This window comes from Nyctereutes procyonoides, unplaced genomic scaffold, assembly GCF_905146905.1.
Source record: "Nyctereutes procyonoides isolate TBG_1078 unplaced genomic scaffold, NYPRO_anot_genome, whole genome shotgun sequence".
In the NCBI taxonomy this organism is placed as follows: Eukaryota; Metazoa; Chordata; class Mammalia; order Carnivora; family Canidae; genus Nyctereutes; species Nyctereutes procyonoides.
Genome location: NW_026575146.1, coordinates 20,702,576 through 20,728,340, shown reverse-complemented (window position 1 = coordinate 20,728,340; position 25,765 = coordinate 20,702,576). Strand labels below are relative to the sequence as shown.

At 48.0% G+C, this 25,765-nt stretch overlaps 1 protein-coding gene across 3 annotated transcripts in view; it reads left to right on the top strand.

Moving 5' to 3' along the window:
* RPS6KA2 (ribosomal protein S6 kinase A2) overlaps window positions 1-25,765 on the top strand; it is a 297,485-nt gene that overhangs the window by 216,424 nt on the left and 55,296 nt on the right. For all 3 annotated transcript variants that reach the window (XM_055310838.1, XM_055310839.1, XM_055310837.1), the window contains 7 exons: window positions 4,231-4,311; window positions 6,466-6,545; window positions 9,703-9,809; window positions 12,677-12,714; window positions 15,198-15,340; window positions 21,586-21,656; window positions 25,009-25,097. In XM_055310838.1, the coding sequence (XP_055166813.1) occupies window positions 4,231-4,311; window positions 6,466-6,545; window positions 9,703-9,809; window positions 12,677-12,714; window positions 15,198-15,340; window positions 21,586-21,656; window positions 25,009-25,097 (609 nt within the window). The remainder of the gene's footprint in view (window positions 1-4,230; window positions 4,312-6,465; window positions 6,546-9,702; window positions 9,810-12,676; window positions 12,715-15,197; window positions 15,341-21,585; window positions 21,657-25,008; window positions 25,098-25,765) is intronic.

Below are 25,765 nucleotides of genomic sequence, written 5' to 3'. Positions count from 1 at the left end.
GATCTGGGATTTATTTTTGTGTAAAATATAGGGAGGAAAATTTTTTTTCTGCTATAATTTAACAGTTCCTTGGAAATTTAAGTGTAAGATCTTTTTCTGATTTTTTCACCAGGCTTCTTAAGGCCTCTGGTTTCCGTCACCAACCCAGTATTCGGTTATGTAGCTAAGCAGTTTTCCTCATGCCAAACAGATCTGAAACAGTAGTAGTAAGATCGGTCTATTTAGATGATTTTTAGATGCTCTGAACCAGCGTGGAAGACCAAACTTCTCGAAGAGATGGTTAGTTGGGTGTGGGAACACAGTGGCTCCTTTCCTTAGCTGCTCTGCTTCCCCGGATCTCCTCGGGGGTGGTGAATGGAACAGAGACCTCTCCCGGGAGAAGATGCACCAGGGGGTATGAAGCCTGCCACCTTGTCAGCCTGGCCGACTCCACTGAGATACAGGACACCTCCAGGAGGCTGGCTGGATGCATCGATGAGCTCCTCGCTGTGAGGAGGCAGCCCAGGCCTGGGGCGTGGTGACGCATGTGGGTCCACACGGCAGGTAGCATTCAGAAGGACAGTCCTGTGGCCCTGCTGTCACTCACATGACATGCCTGCAGCTGATGGCTCTGCTGTCATGAGCACCTGAAGTGTCCCCCTGCCCTCTGGCCACCGGCCCCGGCTCTCACACCACAGAGAGGCCCTCTGGGGCTCCCTTCACTGCCATCTCCACACTGCAGCCCCCCAACTCTCACTTGCTGGGGGCAAACGGGGCAGCTTTGCTTGCTCATGCGGCATAGAGAAGACCCACAAACCACAGATGGGGAGTGAGCAGGAGGACAGGGCTCGGAGGTGAAAGAAATTCGAGGTCAGGCGGTGATAACTGTGCCTTTGCCATCCTGTTGTCCCGTTTCCGAGGAGTGAGGGGACCAGCCCTGTCCAGGGTCAGTGTTGTCTCGCCTTACCAGGAGCCCATGCTCTGCCTTCGGTGCCACCACCACGCCTGCCATCCTACAGCCTGTTTTCTGTTTATGTAGAAAAGAGAAAGGACACTGGTTAAGGCCTTGCTCACTTGACAGTGACTCACAAATGATAAACAGGAAAGGCAAGACTCAGTTCTGCAACACGACCTCCTAAAGAGCTTGCACGCAATGACCATGACCAATGAGGAAAACAGGGTCTGAACTCGGGGTTCACGGCTCAGCGATACAGGCTGCATAAGTAAAAGGCCCAGTGACTGTCTCCACTCTGAGTGCTGTTCCCCTTCCATCTCCCGGGGGTCTGTGGTCTCTGGGCTAGAGTCTGTTTGCAGCACAGACAGGGCACTGCGCCCCTGTGGGATGCGCCAGCCCTGGCCTGGAGCACCGCTTCTCTCCACAGTGAGCCTCGTCTGCTCTCCCGTAAATGCAGGGTTGCATGGCATGCTCCCCAGGGCCCTGTGAGCAGTGACGTCCCATTCCATTGGTCCAGCCAGCAGAGGACCCACTGTGTGTCACCTGGAGCATGGACGATGACAAGCCAGACCCCACACCCATTGCCTGGTGCTTTGGTCCTGGGGTCTGGGGGCTGCAGGGGTGCAGGGAAGGCCGGGCCCAGTAGGTGCCATGGGGCGACCTGTAGCTCTGCCCATGGCCCTCTCTACTGACTTGTGGGCCTTTTAGAGACCAAGGGACACCGAGGTCACTGTAGTTGCCAGGGTCTGGTATTGGTGAGGGAACAGACCAGCAGTGGAACGGAAGAGGAAGGTCAAAGAAAGCCCCGAGGTTTTCCCCCGTAAAGCCCACCCTGCAAAGGAGCACAAGCACCGTATGCTGTGGGGGATTCACAGGCTGCCTCCTCGTCCCCATGACGACCCCGTAGGGTGGGTTCCAAGGCCAAACCCCCCTATAAGCAACGGCTGGGATGCAGGATGCATGCTCCGAGGCCACTGTGCCCCAGCAGGCCCCCCTGCCCCCCCAGACAGGCAGGCAGCACACAGCCCCTGTGGGCGGGGGGGGGGGGCGCAGGGGGGCTCCAGGGGATGAGGACCTGAAGCAGAAGCAAAGCCAGTGTGAACAAAGGGGAAGGTAGGAGGCTGTCCTGTGACCAGGAGTGAGACAGGACTTCTTTTTTCTCTGATTGTGGTAAAATACACATAACGTCATATCGGTCATTCTAACCATTTGTAAGTGGCATCAGATCCACTCGCAGCGAGTATGACCTGGTATAGCCGTCCTCACCACTGTCTATACCCACAACTGTGTCAGCATCGCAAACAGAAGCTCTTCCCAGCACCTGGCTCCGTCCCTTGCTGTTTGACCACTGTAGGGACCTCAAAGAGATAGAGCCTTACAGTATTTGTTCCTCCGTGTCTGGCTTGTTTCACTCCGTGTAATGTGTTTGGGGTTCCTCGTGCTGTGGCGTGCATCAGAATTTTATTACTTTTTAAGGAGCGATCGCACTCCGCTGCCCAGATAGAGCGCACTTTTTGTTTATCTGTTCGTCATCGACAGACGCTCGGGCTGCTTCCACCCCTTGGCCGTGTGAGTAATGCTGCTGTGAACATGAGCGTGGGGTGTGAAGTTGTCCGTTTGAGTTCCTGTCTTCAGTTCCTGGGGATGTAAACCTAGGAGTGGAATGGCTGGGCCACGCGGCGGAGCTGTGTCCACCTGTTTGAGGAGCTGGCACGGTGTGTTCCACTGAGTCTGTGCTGTGGCACATTTGACCAGCTCAGGCACAGGTGTCCCAAGTTCTTGCTCCAACCTCTCCAATGCTTGTCATTCCCCCACCCCCACTTTTCTTTTATTACAGTCATTCTTTGGGAAGCATTTCTTAAATAAAACTTTAAAATTGCACATCACAAGGGCCAGAACATAGATGGATTAAATGCCTGGTCCAGTAACACAACACTTAAATGGGTCACTCGTAGGAACATTGGAGGAGATTCCCTCCCTCTGCTCACGTGGGCGCCACAAGGTCACTGCCCCTGGTGTATCAATTTGCTTATGGGAATCTTGGGGTTATTCTTATTCTCAAGTGGTGGGCCTTTTTGGCCGGTTTATTTTTGCCTCAAAATTAATTCCAGCTGCGTTCCCAGATGGCTACACTTTGGACAGCGTCAGCACTAAAACCATTAATAATGTAATTGATTAAAACACACTAATGTTGGAAAAAATCCCTAGTGCCTGCGTATCCTCAGGGACAGAGAGAAGCAATCTTCTTCTTGATTTCCAGTTCTGCCAGAAATGAGAAGATGGCGATTTTGTGACCCTAAATGATTCAAGCAAGGATCATTCATATGCATATGCTAACACTCTTGGAGGAAGAAGTGTCAGGGACCCCGGCTAATACCAGATATCATCCTGCAGGTTACTCATTACTTACAAAGGGACATATGGGTCCTTACAGTAAAAGACTGGTGATTTGTCACTTTGATCAAATTTAGCATCACATAGAGAGGTTACTGCAACATGCACACCTTTCCTGCTGCAATCAGAGGTGCACAGTGTCACCTAGGAGAGACTTTTGCTGAAAAAGACCCTTAGTCTTATGAAGCCTCCAGCCCTAACCTCAGTTCACAAGAAATAAAGGAGTTAGAGCCACCAGTTGAGCAACAATCAGACAAACCCAGAATATGAAACAATCTACAAGAAACTGGCCTGGCCTTCCCAAAAAATCCACAAAACATGACAAAAACAAACAAACAAAACCATGGGATAGTTCTATTCTGAGATAAAGAAATATAACAACCAAATGTGATGTGTGAACCTTGTCTGGATCCCACATTGGGTAAACTAACAGCTGTACATGGCATGGTAGGGGCGTGTTGAACGTGGATTGGGTATCAGATGACGTTGTGAAATGATTGTTAAGTTTCTTTGAGGTGACAGTTGGGTCAGGGGTTATGTAAGAGATTGTCCTTACTCCCAGGAAATGCTGCTTGCACACATACCTAGGAGTCAAGTGTCACGGGGTCCATGATTTAGTGTTAGTTTTGGCTGCAGTGTGTGTATGTGTGGAGAGAGAGACACACACGCAGAGACAGAGAAGGACCCAGAAGGAAAGCAAATGTGTCAGAGAGCAGACAGCAGTCGATTCCAGGTGGATGACTCAAAGGTGATCATTATCCTACTGTTTCAACTTTCATGTCTGCTTGGAAATTATTGCAACAAAACAAGGGGGTCAGTTATTTGTAGCTAATGTTTCATATTCCGAGTTCTCTAGAACACCATTCCTGCCTCTTGAAAGGCTGTGTTTTTCTGTCTTGCAGTTCGGGACCGAGTCCGTTCGAAGATGGAGAGAGACATTTTGGCAGAAGTGAATCACCCTTTCATTGTAAAGCTTCATTATGGTAAATAGAGTAAAACATAACCTACTTACTACTTCTGCGGTTTTCCTCTCTGAGGGAGCAAAATGCCCTGTTTTAACCAGAAACCAAAGTGAGGGGCTATAGTTTGTCACTGATTAAATCATTATTGATAAAGTAGTGAAAGAAAGAAGGAAAGAGAGAAAAAGAGAAAGAGAGAGAGAAAGAAAAGAAGAAAGAAAGAAAGAAAGAAAGAAAGAGAGAAGAAGAAAGAAAGAAAGAAAGAAAGAAAGAAAGAAAGAAAGAAAGAAAGAAAGAAAGAAAGAAAGAAAAGAAAAGAAAGACTCTTGGCCTAGATTGGAGTGAATCTATGACATATTTTTGTGTTGTTTTAAAGTAAAATGCTTTATGCCCAATAATTTCTTTAACCAGAATGGCATCACCTTCTATATTTCAAGTGAATACTGTGTTTCAAGCATTTTAAAGAGAGTAGCTCACTGAACCCTCAAAACTTTCTTTCAAGGGAGGTCATTGTTTCCATGTCCTGGAAGAGAAATGAGACACAATAAAATGATTGTGATTCTTGTGGCCACAAAACTCCTTTGAGTTTGCTTTCTTCCATTTCTCTCCTCGGGGAAGCAGTAAGTGAAATCTTCAGATTAAAAATAATGAATGAGGGGCGCGAGACTGCATTCACGCTTACTCCCCTACTGAATAATTAGCATGAGGGAAGTATAGAAAATAAAACAAAACCAAAACAACAACAACAAAAAAAAACCCACTTCGTTGGTTTCAAAGCTCCAGGTGTGGGGGATTGTCCATGACATTTTCACAAATCAGAAGGAAGCAAAGGTGTAAGCTGTGCCCAGAGGTGGAAGGGTAGAGGCTTGTCACTCTCTGCTGGTTAACTTCTGATGATGTTACTAAGAAAACACCTCAGTCTTGCATAGAGAGTGTGTGGCTTATCCTTTCAAAGCTAGTTAGAGTGAATATGGGTGTGAAGTCGCTGGAAGGTGGCTGTGGCCACAGGCAGGTGTCTGACCTGACTCATAGCAGCCCCGGGAGGTGGACCCCCCACACACAGCCACCTGTGCAGCCCCTGCTCGTTAGCCGCTGTCAGATCCAGTCCCATGTGTCATTTCAGCTGGTTTCCAGAGGATTTCCCTGAAGAACAGCTGAGCATCTTTCAAAGATTTTTTAAGCTGTCTTCCATGTCGGCTCTGTGGTTGATCAAACGACATTTGTTGTCCTGCCCGTCAAGCCTTAGGAGAGAGGATTTAATCCATACTTCACTTTATACGATTCTGACAAGGATTTTTTTAGTTAGAAGCTGTCTGTTTCTAAAACCCTAATGCATAGAATGTTTCTGGTGTTTTCTTTTAGAAAATAAAAAGTTTTCAAGTCAGCTGGGATATCAGGACCCCCTACATCGCACTTTCTGTGTATACAAAATAGATACCAGATGATAGATCATCAATAACATTGAACTGAATATCAATAGTCAATAGTGGTTTGTTTCTCTCAACCCTCACATGCACGTTCAGCCCCCTTTGGGGCAAGGTACACCTGGCTAAATGGTGGACAAGACCAGAAACATAAACCTAGTTTGCGGTGATCAAACCTAGAACATGGGCTCCACTCACTTTTAGTCTGATACATGGGGTCAACCGGTCACCAATGCTTCCAAATGATGGATTTCCTGACCTGGAGTTGCATAGAATGACATATGAACATATGACATTGCATATATGACATATGACATATGACATTGCATAGAATGAGGGAAAGGAGGCTTGTCCACCCCGGGTTGGAGCCATCATCCGGCTGCTAACCAAACTCCTCACAGCAAAGCTGTTGGTCCAGTGCAACCCTCGTGTGCCCAGAACCCAGCATCAGCAGTGGTGACAGGAGAGCAGGTTGGAACTGCAGATATGTGCCTCCATGTATCTTCCAGCCCCTCTGGGGTTAAAAAGGAAGGGGGAGCAAAGGAGAGGGGACGAGCGAAGAGAGGTGACCCTCTAGACTCTCAATAAAGGTGGGGAACACAACAGACTCACTCCTGCCGGCCCTTTCCTGGAGTTCTGCCCCAGCAAGTGCCCCCCCTCGCCCCAACCCGGCTCCAGTCCTGTTTCTGGAAAGCGCCAGCACCGCAGCACGTGTTCCGGGCCCCCAGGATGCCAACCCTCTCTCCTTCCACAGCCTTTCAGACAGAAGGAAAGCTCTACCTGATACTGGACTTCCTGCGAGGAGGGGACCTCTTCAGCCGGCTCTCCAAAGAGGTACTGGGGGCAAAGGGGGATGGCGAGCACTCGGGGGAGGTCTGTGTGTGTGGTGTGCGTACTGAGTGTGCACTGCGGGGGTGCAGTGTGTGTGCTGCCACTACGTGCTAACGATGTGCCTGTCCGTGTGTGTGAGACTGTACTATGTCAGTGTGTATGCTGAGTGTGAGAGTGTGTGTCAGTGTGTGCTGTGTGTACATGTGGTGTGCATGCTGTCAGCATGTGTGATAATGTGTGTGCCTCAGTGTGCATGCTGTATGTGGTGGGTGTGCTGCGATTATGTGCAAATGGTATGTGCGCAATGTGTGTGTCAGTGTGCATGCTGTGTATGTGAGAGTGTGTGTGTGGTGTGCACGCTGTGTGTGCATGTGGTGTGCATGCTGTCAGTATGTGTGACAATGTGTGTGTCAGTGTGCATGCTGTATGTGGTGTGTGTGCTGTGACTATGTGCAAATGGTGTGCATGTCAGTAAGTGTGAGAGTGTGTGCTGTGTCAGTGTTATATGCTGAGTGTGTGAGAATGTGTGTCAATGTGTGTGCTGTGAGTGTGTGCACGTAGTGTCCATGTCAGTATGTGTGAGAATGTGTCTGTCACGTGTGTGCTGTGCGTGTGAGAGTGTGTGTGTCATTGTGTATGCTGTGAGTGTGTGGTGTGCGTGCTGTGCTGCGGGGGTTATGTGGTATGTGTGGGATGCGTGTGCATGGGAACATTGTGTATGTGCATGCATGTGTCTGTTTGAAGAAGTGGCACAAGCCCTACGGAGAAGCCCTCTGTTACCCTAGGAAGACTTTCAGCAAACGGCCCTCCCGGGGACACCGAGCAGCACCCCAACCCCCGACCCCTGACCCCTGAGTGCGGCCCCACGTGGAGAGGGAGCAGAGGGCCCTACAGTGGCAGCTGAGGAAGAAATCTCCCCGTCTCTCACTTTCCATCGGGTCTTCTTGCAGGAGGTCTCCATGACCGCAGGCCACTTCTGGACCCAGGGCCTTGTCCTTGACCTCGCAGTCCTATTATAGGAATTGTCCAGAATGTTACCCAAGGCCACACGAAAGCTCTCTGGCCCCTAGTTGATGTGAAGAGTGTGAAGAGCTCTCTCCTGCCCCAGGCAGCAGTAGCACTGGGCTCAAATCTCAGCGACCCCATGCAGTATCTTTCCCCCCTGAGCCCCCCCAACCCCCCCCCCACCCCTGGGCAGTCTTACCTGGCCGCGCTCATCGGCCTGAGACAATGCGTTCAAACTGCCCTCTCCCCTTCTCTCTCCCTCCCACTTTTTGGCCGGGAGAGCCTTCCATCCTGCATGGACCTCCAAAGTGAACCACAGATCAAAATGGAGCAGAAATGGGGGTCCCAGAGCCCGTGAGATGCTCTCTCCCTCCGATTTTTAAGGGTCCCTCAGACAGTGCACCATTGATATTTTGGGCTCCTTGCAGTAAAGTCAGATCCTAGTTCTACAAAGAGCCCTTCTGGAGCAGGTGTCTGTCCCTGTTGTGCTCACATGTTCCCAGAGATGCAGAACGGTTGGCATCTGCCCATTTCTCACCTGATAAGTATTGATTTCCCCTTCCCCTCTCAGGCCATTTGGGTTTGGCTTTGCCCAGCATGTGGCATGACACACCCCGTTGTTGGGCTTCTTGACCAAAAGGCAATAATAATTAGCACAAAAGCCCTGTATGACCTCACAAGGGGAGCGTGTGTCTCCCACAAGACCATTCATTCCAGAATAAAGGTAAAGTTGTTAAATGTGGGTGCACCAGATTCTCAGAAACAACATGGGAAAGTATCCTCTTTCTGCTCTCTCTTGGAACAAGGCCACTGGACGGCATCCTGTCATGTGTGGGCCGCGGTACTGACTTCCTCCAAGGACGCACATCCGTGGGTGTTTCATTCCTATGCAGACACTATTTGTCATCTATACTTGGGGACCATACTGAGATGAGCCCTGGGAACTGGACAAGTAGAGAAATACTGTTGTGCCTGAGCACGGAACCGCAGACAACCCGTGGTGGTTCTAGACAGAAAAAGTCGGATTGGAGAGAATATGATTGCTAGCAGAATCAGATTAAAAGTAAATCCGTGGACTATGTTAACTGATTTAGAAAAGAAAACTAGCCAGGAGAGGTGCCCATTGAGCGCAGGAGATAGAGCAGGAGGCTCCAAAGGCCAGAAGGGCAATGAGGGTTGACAGCCCCAGAGGTCACCACCCAGGACCAAAGGGCATGAGGCCCGGCCCCGATGGGGGGTATCCCTTCTGTGGAATGGATGTGCTCCACCTGTTCCAGCCTGACGTTGTCACCATCCAGTTCCCCGAATGGCCCTTGTTCTAACTCTGTGTACCAGGCCGCCTGCTGCTTATGTGTTGATTCCTCATGTGTCTGCGTTCAGAGAGAGCTCAGTGATAACGTACCCTTCTAGTCTCTGTGACACGGATTTCTCACGGTGAATGTAAAGAATGGTTTGTGATGACAATCTGGCTTCCTAGTAAGGTGACTTTAAACAGTACGCGCTGATTATAACAAGCACCACAGGTACGAAAGTGTCCCTTGGATGATGGCTTTCAAGTGTGCTGGGCACCTGGCCTAGCATATGCCTCAGCTCACCTGAGCCAGGATGCCCGACTCGTGGACCCTGACACCCATGGGTCCCTCTCAGCCAGCCTCCCCTGGCTGAGGGTGCCTCACTGACTCTACACCACGTACTTGTTGTCTCTGGTAGAACTCAGCCCACTTTGGGTAGATGGGAGGGAGTCGGGATGCATTCTCAGCAGCCCCTCATCAGGCCTTCGGGATGTTGGGGTGTCACTTCACATCCCAACGACCTATGTTAAAATATCAACCCAGAAAGACGTCCCCCCCCCCAAGTGCTACATGATTCCTGGGTGGGGGAGGAGGAGGAGGGAATTAAGTGCCCCACTTGCAAGCTAATTAGGCCATCTTGGTAGGGAACCACTCTCCTGCCTTCACTCCTCTCCAGACCATAAGGAGAACTCATTTTCCCGTTGTAAGAGCCAGCAGAGCATCTTGGGGGGAGCCTGTGATCTTCCACAGAGCAGAACTGACTCGAGTGCATTTGCGGGGCTGACTCACGACATTCTCTGGCAGAGTTCTTCAAAACAAACCAGCCACAGAAGAAGCCGAACGGTCTTGTTCTCTCTTCCTAGGTGATGTTCACCGAGGAGGATGTCAAGTTCTACCTGGCTGAGCTGGCTTTGGCTTTAGATCACCTCCACGGCCTGGGGATCATCTACAGAGACCTGAAGCCCGAGAAGTAAGTGAGGACACAGTAGGACGCCGCCTCCACACCCCACTTCTTGCTGCCCGAGCTGGTAGCTTCTCTGTTTGATTCCCAGATGGGTGCCCAAGAGGGTGTAGACTGGGGCCATCCTCCTGCGGGCACCTCCTACGCAGGTCCCATCTGCCCGCCCCTGAAAAGGTGCCCAAACAGGTGTGGCTTCTGCTATGGGATAGGCCATTCCCAGTGCCTCTCACCTGATCCTCATAAGAACACGTCGGGGAAAGGCCAGGCTCGGGCTGTGTCCCTGCTGTTCGGGGTAAGGCTGGGCAGGTAGGGGGCATGCCCCCCCACTCCTCCTTGCTTCTCAGCTGCCGCCTCCCCTACGGTGGGGAACTCCTGAGACGTGGCCACCTCAATACTAGTTTGCCTCTTCCGCTCCTGTCCCTTCTCTGCTGTCCACCTGCAGGGCTAGGAAGCCCTCGCCACGACTTCAACCAGCCATTTCCAGGTGGCAAGTCAGATGAGCTTCTCAGAGAGCTTTTCTAAAAGATTGTGGCACCTGTTTCCCCAGATCTTCTGATAAGATTTTGCGTGTCTTTGGCAACGATCATCTATAATGTTTTAGGATATTTTAGCAATCTATTCTAAATTAAAAGATTAAAGTCCCTCCAAAATCACAGTTTCCATGTGAGGTTTTTTTCTTATATTCTGTGTAGAGCACACTCATAGGAGTGGGCCATGTGAAGAAGGTGATCAAGTGGGTGCCATTTTGGGTTCAGTAGGGTTGCTTGACCAGAGCCCCAAAGGCCAAGTCCCTGATGTTCTCACTCACTATTCACTGTCCTGTGAGACCATTCGATCCCACGCATGGAGGGTGAGGTCCATGACTGCTGGTGGACAAGGTAGAGGCTGGCGGGACCTACCAGCTTTGGCCATAAGGCAGCCTGTACACTTGGGCTGACTCATCACCAAGGGCTCGGGCCGTGGGGTTCCAGCCCATGCTCCACAGCCTTTCCTCCATCTACACCGAGCTGAGGAGAAGACAGCTCTTCTCTGATGCCATTTTTATTAGATGTGGTGGTCGTTTATGGGAAACATCTGGGCAACGTGATGTCCATACATGGTACACTTGTCCAACACCAGAAGGACGTGGCTTTGACTTAACTACCTACAGTAGTTAGCTACAGTACGCCATCACTGGCTGCACGCGTCAATAAAAGTTTAAATAATCTCAAAAGGCCTCATCTTCAGCATCTCCGAGGAGAGAACAGTATCCTATTAACTCCAGCTGCGTCCCTCAGAGAGCGGTAGCGTGAGGCAGGTCTCAAAGCTGTGAGCCCCAGGCACTCGTTAGGGCGTGCACCCTGGTTCTCTCTCTCTTTAAAGGTCAAAGGGATCTTTACAGTTAAAAATAGTAATATTTAATTGCAGAGTCGAAGAAAGAAGATTTTGTTGTCAATTAGAATTAGTAAGGGATTAATCTTGAAAGCTGCTCATTTCTGGGTAGGTCCCAAAGTATAACTGAAAAGCAAAGATGAAAACATTCACCTCTTTCATGATAAATTGTCATTTTAATTATGTGCTGTAACATTTTCCTTCACATTTCAATTAAATAGTAGGTCTCTTTTTTTTTCAATCCCATGGCAGATTTTTTCAATTGCGGTAAAAAGAAAAAAAAAAAAACAATAGAAAATTAGCACCATAACCATTATTAAATGTGCAGCTCTGGCCGTGTGCACACTCACATCGTGTACCATGCAGCCACCAGCACTGTCCTTCTTCCAAACTCTCTTCATCTTGCAAAACTGAAACTCTGTCCTGGTGAGACTCTCACACCCCCGCATCCTCCCCTGCCCAACCTCTGGCACCCCCTACTTTCTGCCTCTATGAATCTGAGTGTTCTGGGTCCCTCGTATGAGTAGAAGGCACGTTTCCTGTTTTGTGCCTGGCTTACTGCACTCAGCACCTTGTCCTTAGGTCCATCTGTATGCTGGTGTGGGCCAGAATGTCACTACTCTCCCTGACTGTTGAAGGCATCCCATATTAATCCTCAAGGCCTTGCTTTGCTTTTTCTCCATTCTGCTTCTGGTCTCTTTAAGGCTGGGCTAGTACCCTCCAGGAGCTGATGGGATAGGATTTAATTACAGCAAAAAAAGAAACAGAAGACTAGGAGCCCTGGGGTCCCCAAGGCCTGGAAGAGGGGCTTCCTCCAGTGTTGGCCAACCTCTGCCCTTATAGGATCTCCCTCTGCCCTGCAATGAAGACCACCCTCCCACAGGAGAGCTAGGAAGGGTGAGGACGACACCCCCTACAGACTGACGCTCTAGATGTCAGACACTGGTGGGACGAGGGCTTGCAGCCAGTGGGATAGCTCCTACAGTAAGGTGAAGCCTGCCGACCCCCAAGCCTCCTCAAAGCCAGGGCCCAAGGTATCACAGGCTTCCCCGGCAGAGCTGGGTCAGTCCCAAGAAGCAGGGTGGGGCTCAGAGAGGGATGATGTGAAGAAATAGTGCCATTGAGGACCTGCCTGGATCAGGAAAAACTCAAGAGGCTCCAGATTCCCCACAGACCAAGGCAATTTTGAGCCCTCTCAATCACGTCCTTCATGCAGGATGGTCAGAAGGCTTCCTGAACCTTCCTATGAGCTACAGAAAGTCTCAGACTGGTAGGCCCCTGCTTCTGTTGGGTTAACCCCAAATACTGGATTGGAATCCACTTGTGGCTCAGCAGAGAAGCTGCTGACTGGGGAAGCAGTGATCCCAAAGCCCACGTCTGCCTGTAGCAGGTGACACCTGTGTGGTGACTGCTGCCCTGGCTGTCCTGCTGTGCCCCCTTGAGATCAGCATGACCCTCAGCTGACCAGGGCTCTTGTAAAGCATGTTTTCTTCCCTCTCTTTCAGCATCCTGCTGGACGAAGAGGGACACATCAAGATCACAGGTTTGTAAAGTGTCCCTGGTAAATGTGGGGAGCAGCTTGGAACCAAAGCCCTCATCCCACCAGCATCTGCTGACATGGGTCTCACTTTTGGCTGAAGTTTCTTCCATAGGGATTAGCTATGTTGGAGTGTGTCCTCTGGGCATGTAGAGATACTCAGACTTTCCAGGCCCCCTTCCTTTCCTCCCTCCTGACCACAGAACCTTCCATCACTTTCCCTGCAGACTCTCATCCCTGGCTGTTTTGTTCAAGGATGATGATGCACAGGACCCACCCCAGGGCAATACTGGTGCTCTCCTGGGTAGCACGTCCCGACCCCACAGCCTCCTTCCCACCTTCAGTTGCCCTGTATGAATCCACATGTGAGCCTGCCTTCCTACTGAAACCTCACACCCCTCCCAGTGCCACCACATTAGGGGACACTGAAAACACACTCCCTAGTTCCATGACACCCGTTGTAGTCATGTCCTCTTGCTGCTGTCACGGTCTCCATACAGTCGGTGGCTTACAATGACACAGCTTCTCATCTTCCTGTTCCAGAGGCCACAAGTCCAGAATGGGCCTCAGGGGCTACCGTCAGGGTGTCAATGGGGCTACGTTCCTTTCTGGAAGCTCCAGGGAGCCTGTTTGCTGCCTTCTCCATCTTCTAGGAGCTGCTCACATTCCTCAGCTTATGGCCTCATCCTCCCTCTTCACAGCTAGCAGCACGGCACCCCCTAATCTCTGTGACCCTGCCCCCAAATCCACAGAAGGGCCCTGTGTCACGGGGCCCACCTGGATAACCCAGGATCACCAGCCCATGTCAAGATCCTTGGCGTCAGCAGCTCTGCAGGACCCCACTTCCTGGGAGGTGACCTGCTCACAGGTTCTGGGGCTTTGGCTGCGGTGCTCTCTGGGGGCCATCCTCCCGTGAGCTGCCCTGCTGACCTGGTTCTGCCTCCTGTGCAAACATGCCCACTCCTGCATGTCCACCGATTTGCTGTTCCTGAACTAACGCTCTCCTCTCTTCCCCTGGAAGCGTGTCCCTGCTCAGGGGGCCTGGTCGACCCCTGCTCTTTCCTCAGAGCACCCCTTCTTCCTGAGACCTCTCTTCCCTGCTCTGTGGCCCCCATGAGGTCACACTGCCCCTCTGTTGCTGGCCTGCATACCCCCCCCACCCTGTCTTCTCAAGGGTGGGTTTACCCAGTCTTCACGGATCCCCAGTACTTGGTGGAGTGCACGTAGTAACCGGCAATAAACATCGACTAAATAGTTTTACGTGCTTGTTAATGTTCAAAGTTAGAGTTTTGAAATGTTTCATGAATTTATATACCAGAAGCTGATTATCCATTTAATCGAAACTTCAGGCCACCCACTCCTGGCACAGAGTCCTAGGGAGCCTAAAATGTCATGCCATCGGAGTTTTGCAGCATGTGGTAGAGATTTAAGATTCTGTTAATACTTTCAAAGTTTTCTCTGCCAAACGACGAATTGCACATATCATACAAAAGTCACACTTGTGCCTGGTAGCTGGAAGGCATTTTGAGCTATAATGTCAAATTTTTCTATTACAGCATTTCAGCTTTCTCTGGTTCAATAATCATTATTATTATTATTATTATTATTATTCATGACCCCAAGGTAATAATATGTGATAATTTGACATTTTGACCAGGCACAGTTTACAAACAACCCTTCCCACACTCTAATGTGCAAAGCAAGCCACTACGCTGTGAGTGAGCAAACCCACCCGTGGGTGTTTAATGTTCTCGCTCAGCATGCGACCTTACTCCACCCTCATGAGGTCCTGGAAGGAACTGATGGATATCATCCTTCTTCCCAAACATGCTGAAACTGAGGGTGCCATCATCTTGGAGCCAATGTGTCCCCTGTATCCCTCACCCACCAAGTGCATTAATGCACAGGCTTTGGAAAAAGATAGAACACATTGAGGATTTCTTGGAGGAGGGAGACGGGAAGCGCTCACTGCATTCCCACGGCAAATGCTCCACAACCTTTATCAGACGTGCCTCACCACAGGGATCTCCTTCCCCGGTAGCCTTCTGCCTCTAACTCCCTTCCAGCCCTTTCTTTCAGAGCTACCACTTCCGTCCCATCTCCTCCGAACAGCATCACACGCTCCTGCATCCTGGCCTGCGGACCTGCACACCGGAGTGCCCGTCCACCTGCTGTGCCCCTTCAATGGGGGCACACTCCTGGGACTCCTTGTCAATCTCTAAGAAATACAGCTTCTTGATCCTGTTACCAGGCACTCCAGGCTCTGTAGATCCCTGGGAGGCCTTGACTTGGGGAACTGACCATGCGGGGGCATGATGACGCTTGCATCCAAGGCGGGTTCTGTGGCCAGGACAGAGCGGGTGGGAGAAGTGACGCCCAGCCGAGCACAATGCACATATGTGACACAGAAGCTCGCAGGTTAGGACTCAGCATAGAAACAGTTCTGGTGCCTCAGACTGAGGCGGTGCTGTGTGTTGTTCCACTTGCAGATTTCGGGCTGAGTAAGGAGGCCATCGACCACGACAAGAGAGCATATTCGTTCTGCGGGACGATAGAGTACATGGCCCCCGAGGTGGTGAACCGGCGGGGACACACGCAAAGCGCCGACTGGTGGTCCTTCGGCGTGCTCATGGTAATGGTCTTCCCCGGTCCACGTCAGCCTCCCTTGTTGCGGGTCCCCAGCACCCGTGCCCATCCCCACGTCGGCTCAGAGGTCCGGGAATGGCCAAGGAAAACTGTGCTTGCAGTGTATGCAGGCAGTGTCCTGTGTGCCCCGGGGACAAGGAAGCCTCCAGATTCCTGACCCTACCACTTCTCCGCCCGTCCCAAATTCCCACCGCCAAGAAACAGAACTGGGATTCAGATAAGGACACACATGTATTAAGCGTCAAACCCTCTTGCTACTTAACATTTCTACGGTCTGGGCATGAAGAGTTTAAGGGATGTGGTGATTTTCACATTAAAGACATTTTCTTATGTCAAACACAAAATCCTTCTACTTAGTCACAAAAATTAACATGAGCCAAAATATACATGGAGTGAGACATTTTTACATCTACATCTAGAAACTTGAATTTTCTTAGCTTGCGTGTTCACAGACCGAACCCATACCCAGACACCGCCTAGCCCGGGGGATCCTGTAGTCGTTATAGAAGTGGTGTTGGCTCCCTCCACCTGTACCCAGAGGGGACATGTGGTCCTTCCTCTCCTTCCTCGCCCTGTCACTCTGCCCGTCCTTCCAGCAGGCTCTGTGCCCGTGGCCCTCCATGCTCCCCATGCCCTCTGCCCAGACTGGACTTCTGACGCTGTGGAGGGTCACTCAGCCTGTGTGGCTTCCATGCGTCCAGGCCACCTGTCTTGACACCACACCACGTGCCTTGCTTCCTGGCTGCAGGACCGCTGGGCTGTGTCCGGCAGCGGGGTTCAGAGGCGTTGCCTGGGGAACCGTAGCTTGGCTCTGTCTTGTGTCTTCTTGGCACTTTGACAAGCTGCTGTTATAAATCTGTCATCTTATGGTGTGAATCCCCACCTCGGGGTGTCTCCCCAGCACGAGGCATTTCCTAAGCACCACCGTGACCTTCCGCATGGACTCCCATCACAGACAGGCGCCCCCATGCTCAGCGAGCTCTGTGTCCCCCGGGGACGACATGCCTGTGGGCTCCCCAGTCTAACCACCTGGGGTCCCCTGCGCTGCCTGGTCCCAAAGCTGTAGGAATGCTCTGGGGTTTGGAGAATATCACACAGAGGATGGTTCTTGGCTTTTCTAAAGGAGACCTGGTCCCAGCGCTGGCTGGCATCGCTGACACACCAGGAGCCGTGGGCCCCGGGTGCTGGGCATTTCTTACTGAACCGGCGGGATCACTTTAGTCGAAAGGATTCCACATTCAGTGTCTGACAGCAGCTGGAGAAGCACATGGTGCTGGTTCCAGTTCTGTTTTGTTCAGCAGCAGGAAGCGGGAGGGGGGGGTCACTTTGATAATAGAGTGAGTCTCTTGGCTCTCAGCGTTCATGAGGCACCTTCGCAACTCACCTGAACCAAAAAATCTTTACGCAGCAAAGATACCATTCTTTCTGGTATTAGATGTGGAAATAAGGCTCCAGAATCTTCAGTGATTGGTTTGAGATCACACCATTGTTCTCAAAACCACATTCCCATTTCGTCCTGCCCACCGAACCAGCTTGCAGCCAGATGTCAGGACTCCTGCATTCGGCACTTCCACGGGCAACCCCAGGAGTGCGTTCCAAACTGCCATTTGCAATAGAAATTCAGGTCTACCGTGGCATTGAGTGTCGTGTCTGAGCTTGGCCTCAGGAAGGGGTCAGTTGAAGGCATGTTGTGTTTACAAGGTGCCCCCCACCAGCTTTGTTAAAGAGGGTGTAGGTCCGTGGAGGGAGCACCTGGAGAAACGGTCTGCACACTGGAGGGGCCACTGCCCGTCCCTGGCATTTCTCCACCGAGGAACTACACCCGTGTCCTCTGATGATGCAAGAAGGCCCCCCTGAGAGCTCAGATGAAGACACCCACACCGATGGTGGAGATCCTTGTCCTGGAGCAAAGTCATGTGTCTGAAGTCAAGCACTTGTCACGGGAATAGAATGGTCTCAGTAGTGACGGTCTCCATAGCAATGGTAGATCGCTATCTCCACTCTTGTCTGGAACTCAGGCTCTAGGAGGACGTTAAAGTTGAGGGCTTTGTAAACATTTTCGGAATGCTCTGGTATCATATGTGAGACTATGGGAGATGCTTTTCCTGTTCTTCACCAGCACTGAGCATGTGTGGGGGCTCATATGCAGGTGTCTGTGTAAATTGCTTAGACACTGCTGCAGCACATGTAGCCAGCTCAGGGCCCAGTCGCCACACTGGGAAAGGACAGGGAGACCCACACCTTCCCCCTGAGGCTGCTGAGGGAAGCAGATCAGCGTAGCTTCACATGCTCAGAGCAGGGGTGGTGCACCGGGAGATGTGGACTGGTCCATGCCCCATGCACCTTGACACGCCTACACACAAACATACATGCACCTGCTGAGCAAAACCCAGCCTTGTGTGCCCGGCCCCAGGTACTGCTACCAGGTCATATAGTCTATTTCATTGTAGGATTTGTGCTTGTCTCTTTTCAGATTAAGATGTAACTTGCTAAAAAAAAAAAAAAAGTAACTTGCTCTTGAGTTCTTCTTTAAGAATATTGATCAACCAGATGAACCTGAATCGTAGGTTCCCTGCTGTGAAGTGTCTCCCTTATGGAGAACCTTCCGGTTCCACTGCTCACAGCACCATTCAGGCTCCTTCAGTGGTGGTGTCATGTCTGTGCCCCAGGGCTGGCCACTCTCTTTGGGTTCATTAGATGTCCCGTCAGACAGGTCTTTCAACCCCAGCACTGTTGAGGTTTGAGGCTGGACAATTCTTTGGATGGAGGTTGTCCTGTGCATTGTAGGGTGGGAAGTAGCATCACTGGCCTCTACTCAGTAGACGTCACTGGCACCAACACTTCCCATCTCTCCTGACCATCAAAACTGTCCCAGACATCAGGAGATATCCCCTAGGGGACAAAGATGCCCCAGTTGAGAACCACTGCTTTAGACACATCAAAATATTTATCTTTCTGGAAATTTCATAACTGCTCCCAGTGAAGCTAACCTGAGTCTCTTTGGGTTCCCTCTGTACATTTCCACAGCCTACCTTGGTGCTGACTTGTGAATGCATCGGTTGGGGTACCCCCAGCCCATGTGCCAGAGTATGAGAACCCAAGGCAAACCATGGCTTATATTAGTTTTCCCTGGAAACCTTGGTCAGTCTCGGTATTGTTCAACACCAGACCAAAACTCTTACTATGTATAATGTCCCAGGAAAGCTCACCAGTAATGCCCTGATTTAATGAGATACTTAAGTACTGAGAAATTTCATTTTGAGAACAGTAATGCTAAAATGATCTCCTTTGTCCACGGGTGATAGAAAGGGAACCCTTAAAGGGGCGGGAAGTGAAACCAAACAAAATGGAGAGACACGTATGGGTTGAGGAAATACATAGCCTCACCATCATCACCACCACCACCATCATCTTCATTACCAAGCAGCATTTATTGAACACTCGTGTACGCCAGTGTTGGGTGTTCATAAATGGTTCAGCTCTTCCTACTGTGTTGCATGGAGAAGGACAATGTAGAAGGAAGAAGAGCAGGCTGGAGGGAGAGAAACACAAATGACGTGGATCCGGGGAGTCATAGTCAAGGCTAAGATGTAATCACTAAGCAAATGTGTGCCAGTTGCTGGTTGATCCATAATCAATAGTTACATGATGCACAGACTTTAGGATGGTCACCACCTTTATAGCAATGATTAATAGCTTTCTTTTTCACATGGCCTAAAATGTTTTTCCTTGAAATGGAATTTCATTTATAGTGGACTCAAGAAAGAAAGGAGAGAGGGTAAAGAGGATAGAACCAAAATAGGGAGAGAATGGTCTTTGCCAATATGATTCTATCTTAAGAGATATTTTAGTTTCCATAATTATAAACTTTCATCTTGTTCTGTCAGATAAACAGCTCATATTTCAGAGCATTCTACTTTTCAATTTAGCTATGTTTGTCTACTTTCAGATTCTCTTAGGGACTCTCTTACTCCTGGTGTTTATGACTCATGTCTTAATTGATCACAGGCAGTCTGTTCTGTGAGCCCTTACCGTGCGAGTGTAGTAGCGCAGCCTTCAAACACCTCGACCGGCTGGAATTGTTAAAATCCTTTTAAAATTTTACTTTCAGAAAGCAAACCAAGAATATTAATAAAGGCTTAACTACATTCATTTCTTTAAGTTTGTAATTTCACTCCTGGTAGTGAGTGCATCATAAGGATAACTCCAAATCTTAGGAAAGCTTTTTTTTTTTTGCATATTTTATATTTTTATTAGAGTTCTATTTGCCAACGTATAGTATAAAAAGCTTCTGCACAGCAAAAGAAACAGTCAACAAAACTAAAAGACAACCTACAGAATGGGAGAAGATGTTTGCAAGTTACATATCAGATAAAGGGCTAGTATCCAAGATCTAGAAAGAACTTATTAAACTCAACACCCAAGAAACAAACAATCCAATCATAAAATGAGCAAAAGACATGAACAGAAATTTCACCAAAGAATACATAGACATGGCCAACAAGCACATGAGAAAATGCTCCGCATCACTGGCCATCAGGGAAATACAAATCAAAACCACAATGAGATACCACCTCACACCAGTGAGAATGGTGAAAATTAACAAGACAGGAAACAACAAATGTTGGAGAGGATGTGGAGAAAGGGAAACCCTCTTGCACTGTTAGTGCGAATGTGAACTGGTACAGCCACTCTTAGGAAAGCTTTTTTGTGCATTTCAATATTACTTATAATAGCAGAAAATTGGAAATGTTCTAAGTGTCCAACAACAAATAAACATATTTTGGTAAATCCATATATAAAGTGATATTATGAAGAGTTTATAATCAGCATGGGAAGTTTTTATATTATTCTGTGAATGGTGAGTATATAAAACCATTATCTGTGTTTTTAAAAAAAAACAGCTTCAAGAATATAGTAGAAGAAAATCACAAATGTTAATTGTGGCTTTCTTTGGATAATGGGATTATGGATCATTATTTTGGTCTTTCTACTTTGATGTATTTCCCAATATTTTCATAATGCAGAGGAAAAATACTGTAGGATAAATTTTAAAGGGATAGAGACAGTAAAGTCAAAATCAAAACTAAGTCAAATTTAATAAGATCATACAAAGTCCTGCACCAAGGCTGTTTTCTTAGACAGTTGATCCTTGACCAATACAGGGATAAGGAGCGCTGACCCCTGAAGGTCATCAAAAAATCCATATATAACTTTTGACTCCCCTCAAAATTAACTAATAATAGCCTGGTGTCGACCAGAAGCCTTAGGATATCATAAACAGTAGATTAACCCACATTTTGTACATTATATGTATTCCAAACTGTATTCTTACAATAAAGTAAGCTAGAGAAAAGAAAGTGTTGTTAAAATCATAAGAGAAAATACATTTACAGTATAGTACCATATTTATTGGAAAAAGATCCACATGTAAGTGGGTATTTCACACCCATGGTGTTCACACCTGTGTCGTTCAAGGTTCAACAGTAACCTGAAATGACACAAAGACACAGACTGGGATCGATGCTATGGCCCATGTCAGCTAGATTCAGTATCCTATTTTCAAGGACAGGGTTTGGTGGCACTGCTGCCCTAGTACCTTTCTTCAGAAGGGGTTGGGTGTGCATGATTTTGTGGTAATACCCTGGGATTTCAGGCCACTGCCTCCAGAGCCTGTGTCCTCAGGGCTTTTGCATGAGAGAAATCCATGCTCAGGGAAGGCTGACACTCAATCCTGTCTTTATCACAGAGGCCATCCTGGCAAAGGTCCACTTATTATTTCAATGTGAGGAAGCCTGTATTGGAGATGTTATTGGCGCCACAGTGTTTTTACCAGATGTTGTAGATGGAATGAAGTCATTCTGCCCTGGCCCCCTCCATAGCACCCACCCAGAGAAGGATGGGGTCCTCAAATAACCTCGTAGAAGGTGTCCAGCCCAATCACCATTCCCTTCGCGCCCCTCTTTGTGTGTCCACGAATGCAGCACCTCTTGCTGCAATCCAATACTTCCTGTGTTTATCACTTGTCCACCTCCCCAGTGAACTTGGAGCTCCATGAGGCCATTCTGCTCACTGATGTACGCAAAGCATGTTGGCCAGCACCTGTGCTTGATGGATCAGGATTTTGAATGGATGAATGAACTGTGGTTGCATTTTGCCCATCTGGGACTCTCTGCTATTAGATCCGGTAGGTCTGAACACTTGCTCTCCCTGTTCTTTGTTATTCCGCAGTTTGAGATGCTCACGGGATCTCTGCCGTTCCAGGGGAAGGACAGAAAGGAGACCATGGCCCTCATCCTCAAGTGAGTACAAAACACCTACCCTTGGAAATCCATCCAATACTCGTTAGCACCTTCTGATATCAATACCTTCAGTCCTGGAAACCTAGATCATTAAGTAGGCATTAGCAATAACCATAATAAACATTCTGGGCATTTTAATTACAATGGAGAGTGAATGGGATCGCCAGGTGATCCTGACAAGTCTTGCACCACAGATAACATTTTCCATCAGTGAAAATTGCATATGTTGTCCAATGACAGGGATTTTCGATGTGATGATTGATGATGACCTTCAAACTACAGATTTGAGGGACTGCAGAGAGAACACTAGAGTGGGAGTTCCCTTTCTTTTTCTATCTCTTGACCCCCGTTCATGTGGGTACCCATGCTCTTCTGCCTGACCTTGGCAGGAATCAAAGTTACCCATGTGACTGAATACAAATTTTCTGTTCAGTTCTCACGAAGAATCATTTACCATGCAAATGGATTTTGCTCTTAGGATCCTAGAAATAAGTCTACACCCAGCATCTTGCTATAAGCCCTTAAATGTGAGCAGGCTCCATCTAAGCACAATGTCAGAAGGGAGACATCTGGGAGGAGAAAGCAGGAGCATTGCTGGGAATGGGGAAGTGGCTGTGGAACAGGTGGATCCCAGCTCCATATTGAAGTCCCCTGCTAGACGAGGGCATGGACTTCCTGCACCTGAAGGACAAGCCATAAAGCTGCTGGTCCTCACAATCAGCTCTCTCAAATGCTGCAGATGGACGGGTCACTTTTATGAAAGTGAGAGTCTTCTAAAAAGCTTACGTTTTTGTAGATTACACCATTGTATAAATGAAAGGAGAGAAATTAGTGGAGGAAGCCTCATAGAATTTGCTCAGTGTCTTCTGGTATCAGATTACCTTCATTGTGGGTGACATATCTATGGCTACAGTCTGTTATTTTTGCCTTGGTTACCCCTCTTTCTCTTAATTTTAAGGGGGAACAAGATCTTTACTTGTTCCAGGAGTGACTGAATATTTCTGAAGGAGCAGCACAAAACTGTTGCCCCATGGATCCTAAAGCATGATCTGAGGACCCCTGGAGACCTAAGACCCTCCTGGGGGCTTGGAAGCTCCTCCTTTACCAGATTTTTTTTTTGCAGTTATTTGAAGAAGTTAGATTACTGGATATTTTTTTTCATCATGATAAGTGTCCTCTTTAATCCCCTTTGCTTATTTCCCCCATCTCCCTCCCTACCTCCCCTCTGGCAACATCAGTTTGTTCTCTAGAGTTAAGAGTCCGTTTCTTGGTTTGTCTCTCTCTCTGTTTTTTCTTTGCTCATCTGTTTCATTTCTTAAATTCTACGTATGAGTGAGATCATATAGTATTTGTCTTTCTCTAATTGACTTATCTCACTCAGCATAATACTCTCTAGCTCCATTCAAGCCTTTGCAAATGACAAGATTTCATTCTTTTTATGGCTAAATAATATTCCACTATATATGTACATATATGTATACACTACATCTTTGTCAGCCATTTATCAGTCAATGAACACTTGGGCCCCTTCCATAGTTTGTCTGTTGTGGACATTGCTGCTATAAACATTGGGGTGCATATATCCCTTTGAATGACTGTTTTTGTATTCTTTGGGCAAATACCTGTTAGTATCATTGCTGGATCATAGGGTAGCTCTATTTTCAACTTTCTGAGGACTCCATACTGTTTACTAAGGTGGCTACACCAGTTTGCATTCCCACCAACAGTGTAAGGGTTCCTCTTTCTACACATCCTCCACATCCTTGCCAACACTTGTTGTTTCTTATGTTTTGGGGTTTAGTCTTTCTGACAAGTGTGAGGTGACATCTCATTATAGTTTTGGTTTCTTTCCTTGATGATGAGTGCTGTTGAGCATCTTTTTATGTGTCTGTCCACATCTTGGTGTCTTCTTTGGAGACATGTCTGTTCATGTTTTCTGCCCATTTTTTTCATTGGATTATTTGTTTGGGGATGGTGATTTGTATCTGTTCTTTATATATTTTGGATACTAACCCTTTATCAGAGAGTCAGTCACAGATATCTTCTCCAATTCAGTAGGTTGCCTTTCAGTTTTGTTGGTTTTTTCCTTCACTGTGCAGAAGACTTTTATTCTGATGAAGTCTCAATAGTTTACTTTTGCTTTTATTTTCCTTGCCTGAGTAGATGTATCTAGAAAAATGTTGCTAGGGCTGATATAGATGCTCTCTTCAAGGGTTTTGATGGTTTCAGGTCTCACATTTAGGTCTTTCATCCATTCTGAGTTTATTTTTGCATATGGTATAAAAAAATGATCCAGCCTCAATCTTCTGCATGTGGCTGCCCAGTTTTCCCAACACCATTTGTTGCAGAGACCGTCTTTTTCCCATTGGATACTCTTTCCTGCTTTGTTGAAGATTAATTGACCATATAATTGCGGGTTTATTTGTGGGTTTTCTATTCTGTTACATTGATCTGTGTGTCTGTTTTTGTGACAGTACCAGACTATCTTGATCACTACCACTTTGTAATATAACTTGAAATCTGGAATTGTGATGCCTCCAGCTTTGTTCTTTTTCAAGATTGCTTTGGCAATTTGAGGTCTTTTGTGGTTCCACACAAATTTAGGCTTATTTGTTCTAGTTCTCTGAAGTCCCATATTTTCTTCATAGTATTGCAACAGATTGAACACAGAGGTGAGTAAGAGTATCTGGCTATTGGGGTGCCCGGTGGCTCCATCAGTTGAGTGATGGACTCTTGGTTTCAACTCAGGTCATGATCTCAGGGCCCTGGGATCAAGTCCCATATTGGGCTCCACATTCAGCATAGAGTATACTGAAGTTTCTCTCTCCCTCTCCCCAACCCCTGCGTGTGTTCTCTCTCTCTCTCTCTCTCTCTCTCTCTCTCTCTCTCTCTCTCTCTCTCTTTGATAAATAAATCAGTCTTAAAAAAAAAAAAAAGACATCTGGCTGGCTTTCATCTAACCCAGAAGAGATTCCCAAAATGTAAACAGTAGCACTCTTCAAGCCAAAGCTTTGGTTGTTATTTTGGAAAACAGAGTTCAGTTGCATTAAAAATGTTACTTCTATTAATGGGATTTTTATTATTCATTTTTAATGTTTGTGTTATTTTTTAGCAAATTGTTAAAAAGCTATTATAAAAATGTCTGCCATATAACCCACATAAACAGAAGCTCTTTGATGGCCTAAATAATTTCTAAAGTGCCAAAGAGCCCTAAGACCAAAAAGCTTGGGTGCTGCTGCCCTGGGTCACATTGATTCGATCTGTCTGTCAATGTTGACCAAGCAGGATCCCCAAATGCCAGAGAAAACTCTGGTCATCCTTGTCATTTCACACTACAACTGTGCTTTTTCAGAGCCAAGCTGGGCATGCCGCAGTTCCTCAGCATGGAAGCCCAGGGTCTGCTGAGAGCCCTCTTCAAACGGAACCCGTGCAACCGACTTGGTAAGAGCCCGCACACCCCAGGGACTGCAGGCGCTGCTTCCCCACCCCGCTATGCTTTTGTCTGGCTACACGTTTGTCCAAGTTCACTGAAAGCAAAGGTCTTGCCAGGGGTGCAAACACTCTCCCATGTCCCAGATATATGGATCCCCAAAACACAGTCCCTGGCAGATATTGTAAGCTATTTTCTGAAAGTCACTATTTTTACACAAAATGGTAACATTTTTTTCTACTCATTTGACTTGCCTTTTAGAACCCCATAAACTAAGGACAAAACAGCTGAAAGCTGCTTCGTATTTAATCCCTCTTTAGTTAATAAATGTCAACCTGTTTTAAAATCAAGATTTACATGAATGTTAACTTAAGTACTAACCCATTTTCAGAATAATTCTTTACAAAAGGTTTCCCCTAGATGCTTTTCAGTGGTGCTTCTCCCACAAATGAAGTGTTGTATAGACCTCCTCCAGGTCACACAGCTGCTGAATCGCCCTTGTCCATGCGTGGGTTTTCATTCCTCATCGTCACGGGTGCTGGTGTGCATGCCCAGTGTAGTGACGCAAGACCACTGCTGAGGTAGATCCCTCAGGGCGGGAGCAGGTGCCCCACATGATGCCAGCTGTGTGCGGAGCTGGAGAGCAATGAGATAAGGCTCTGTCCTTCTGCCCACATGG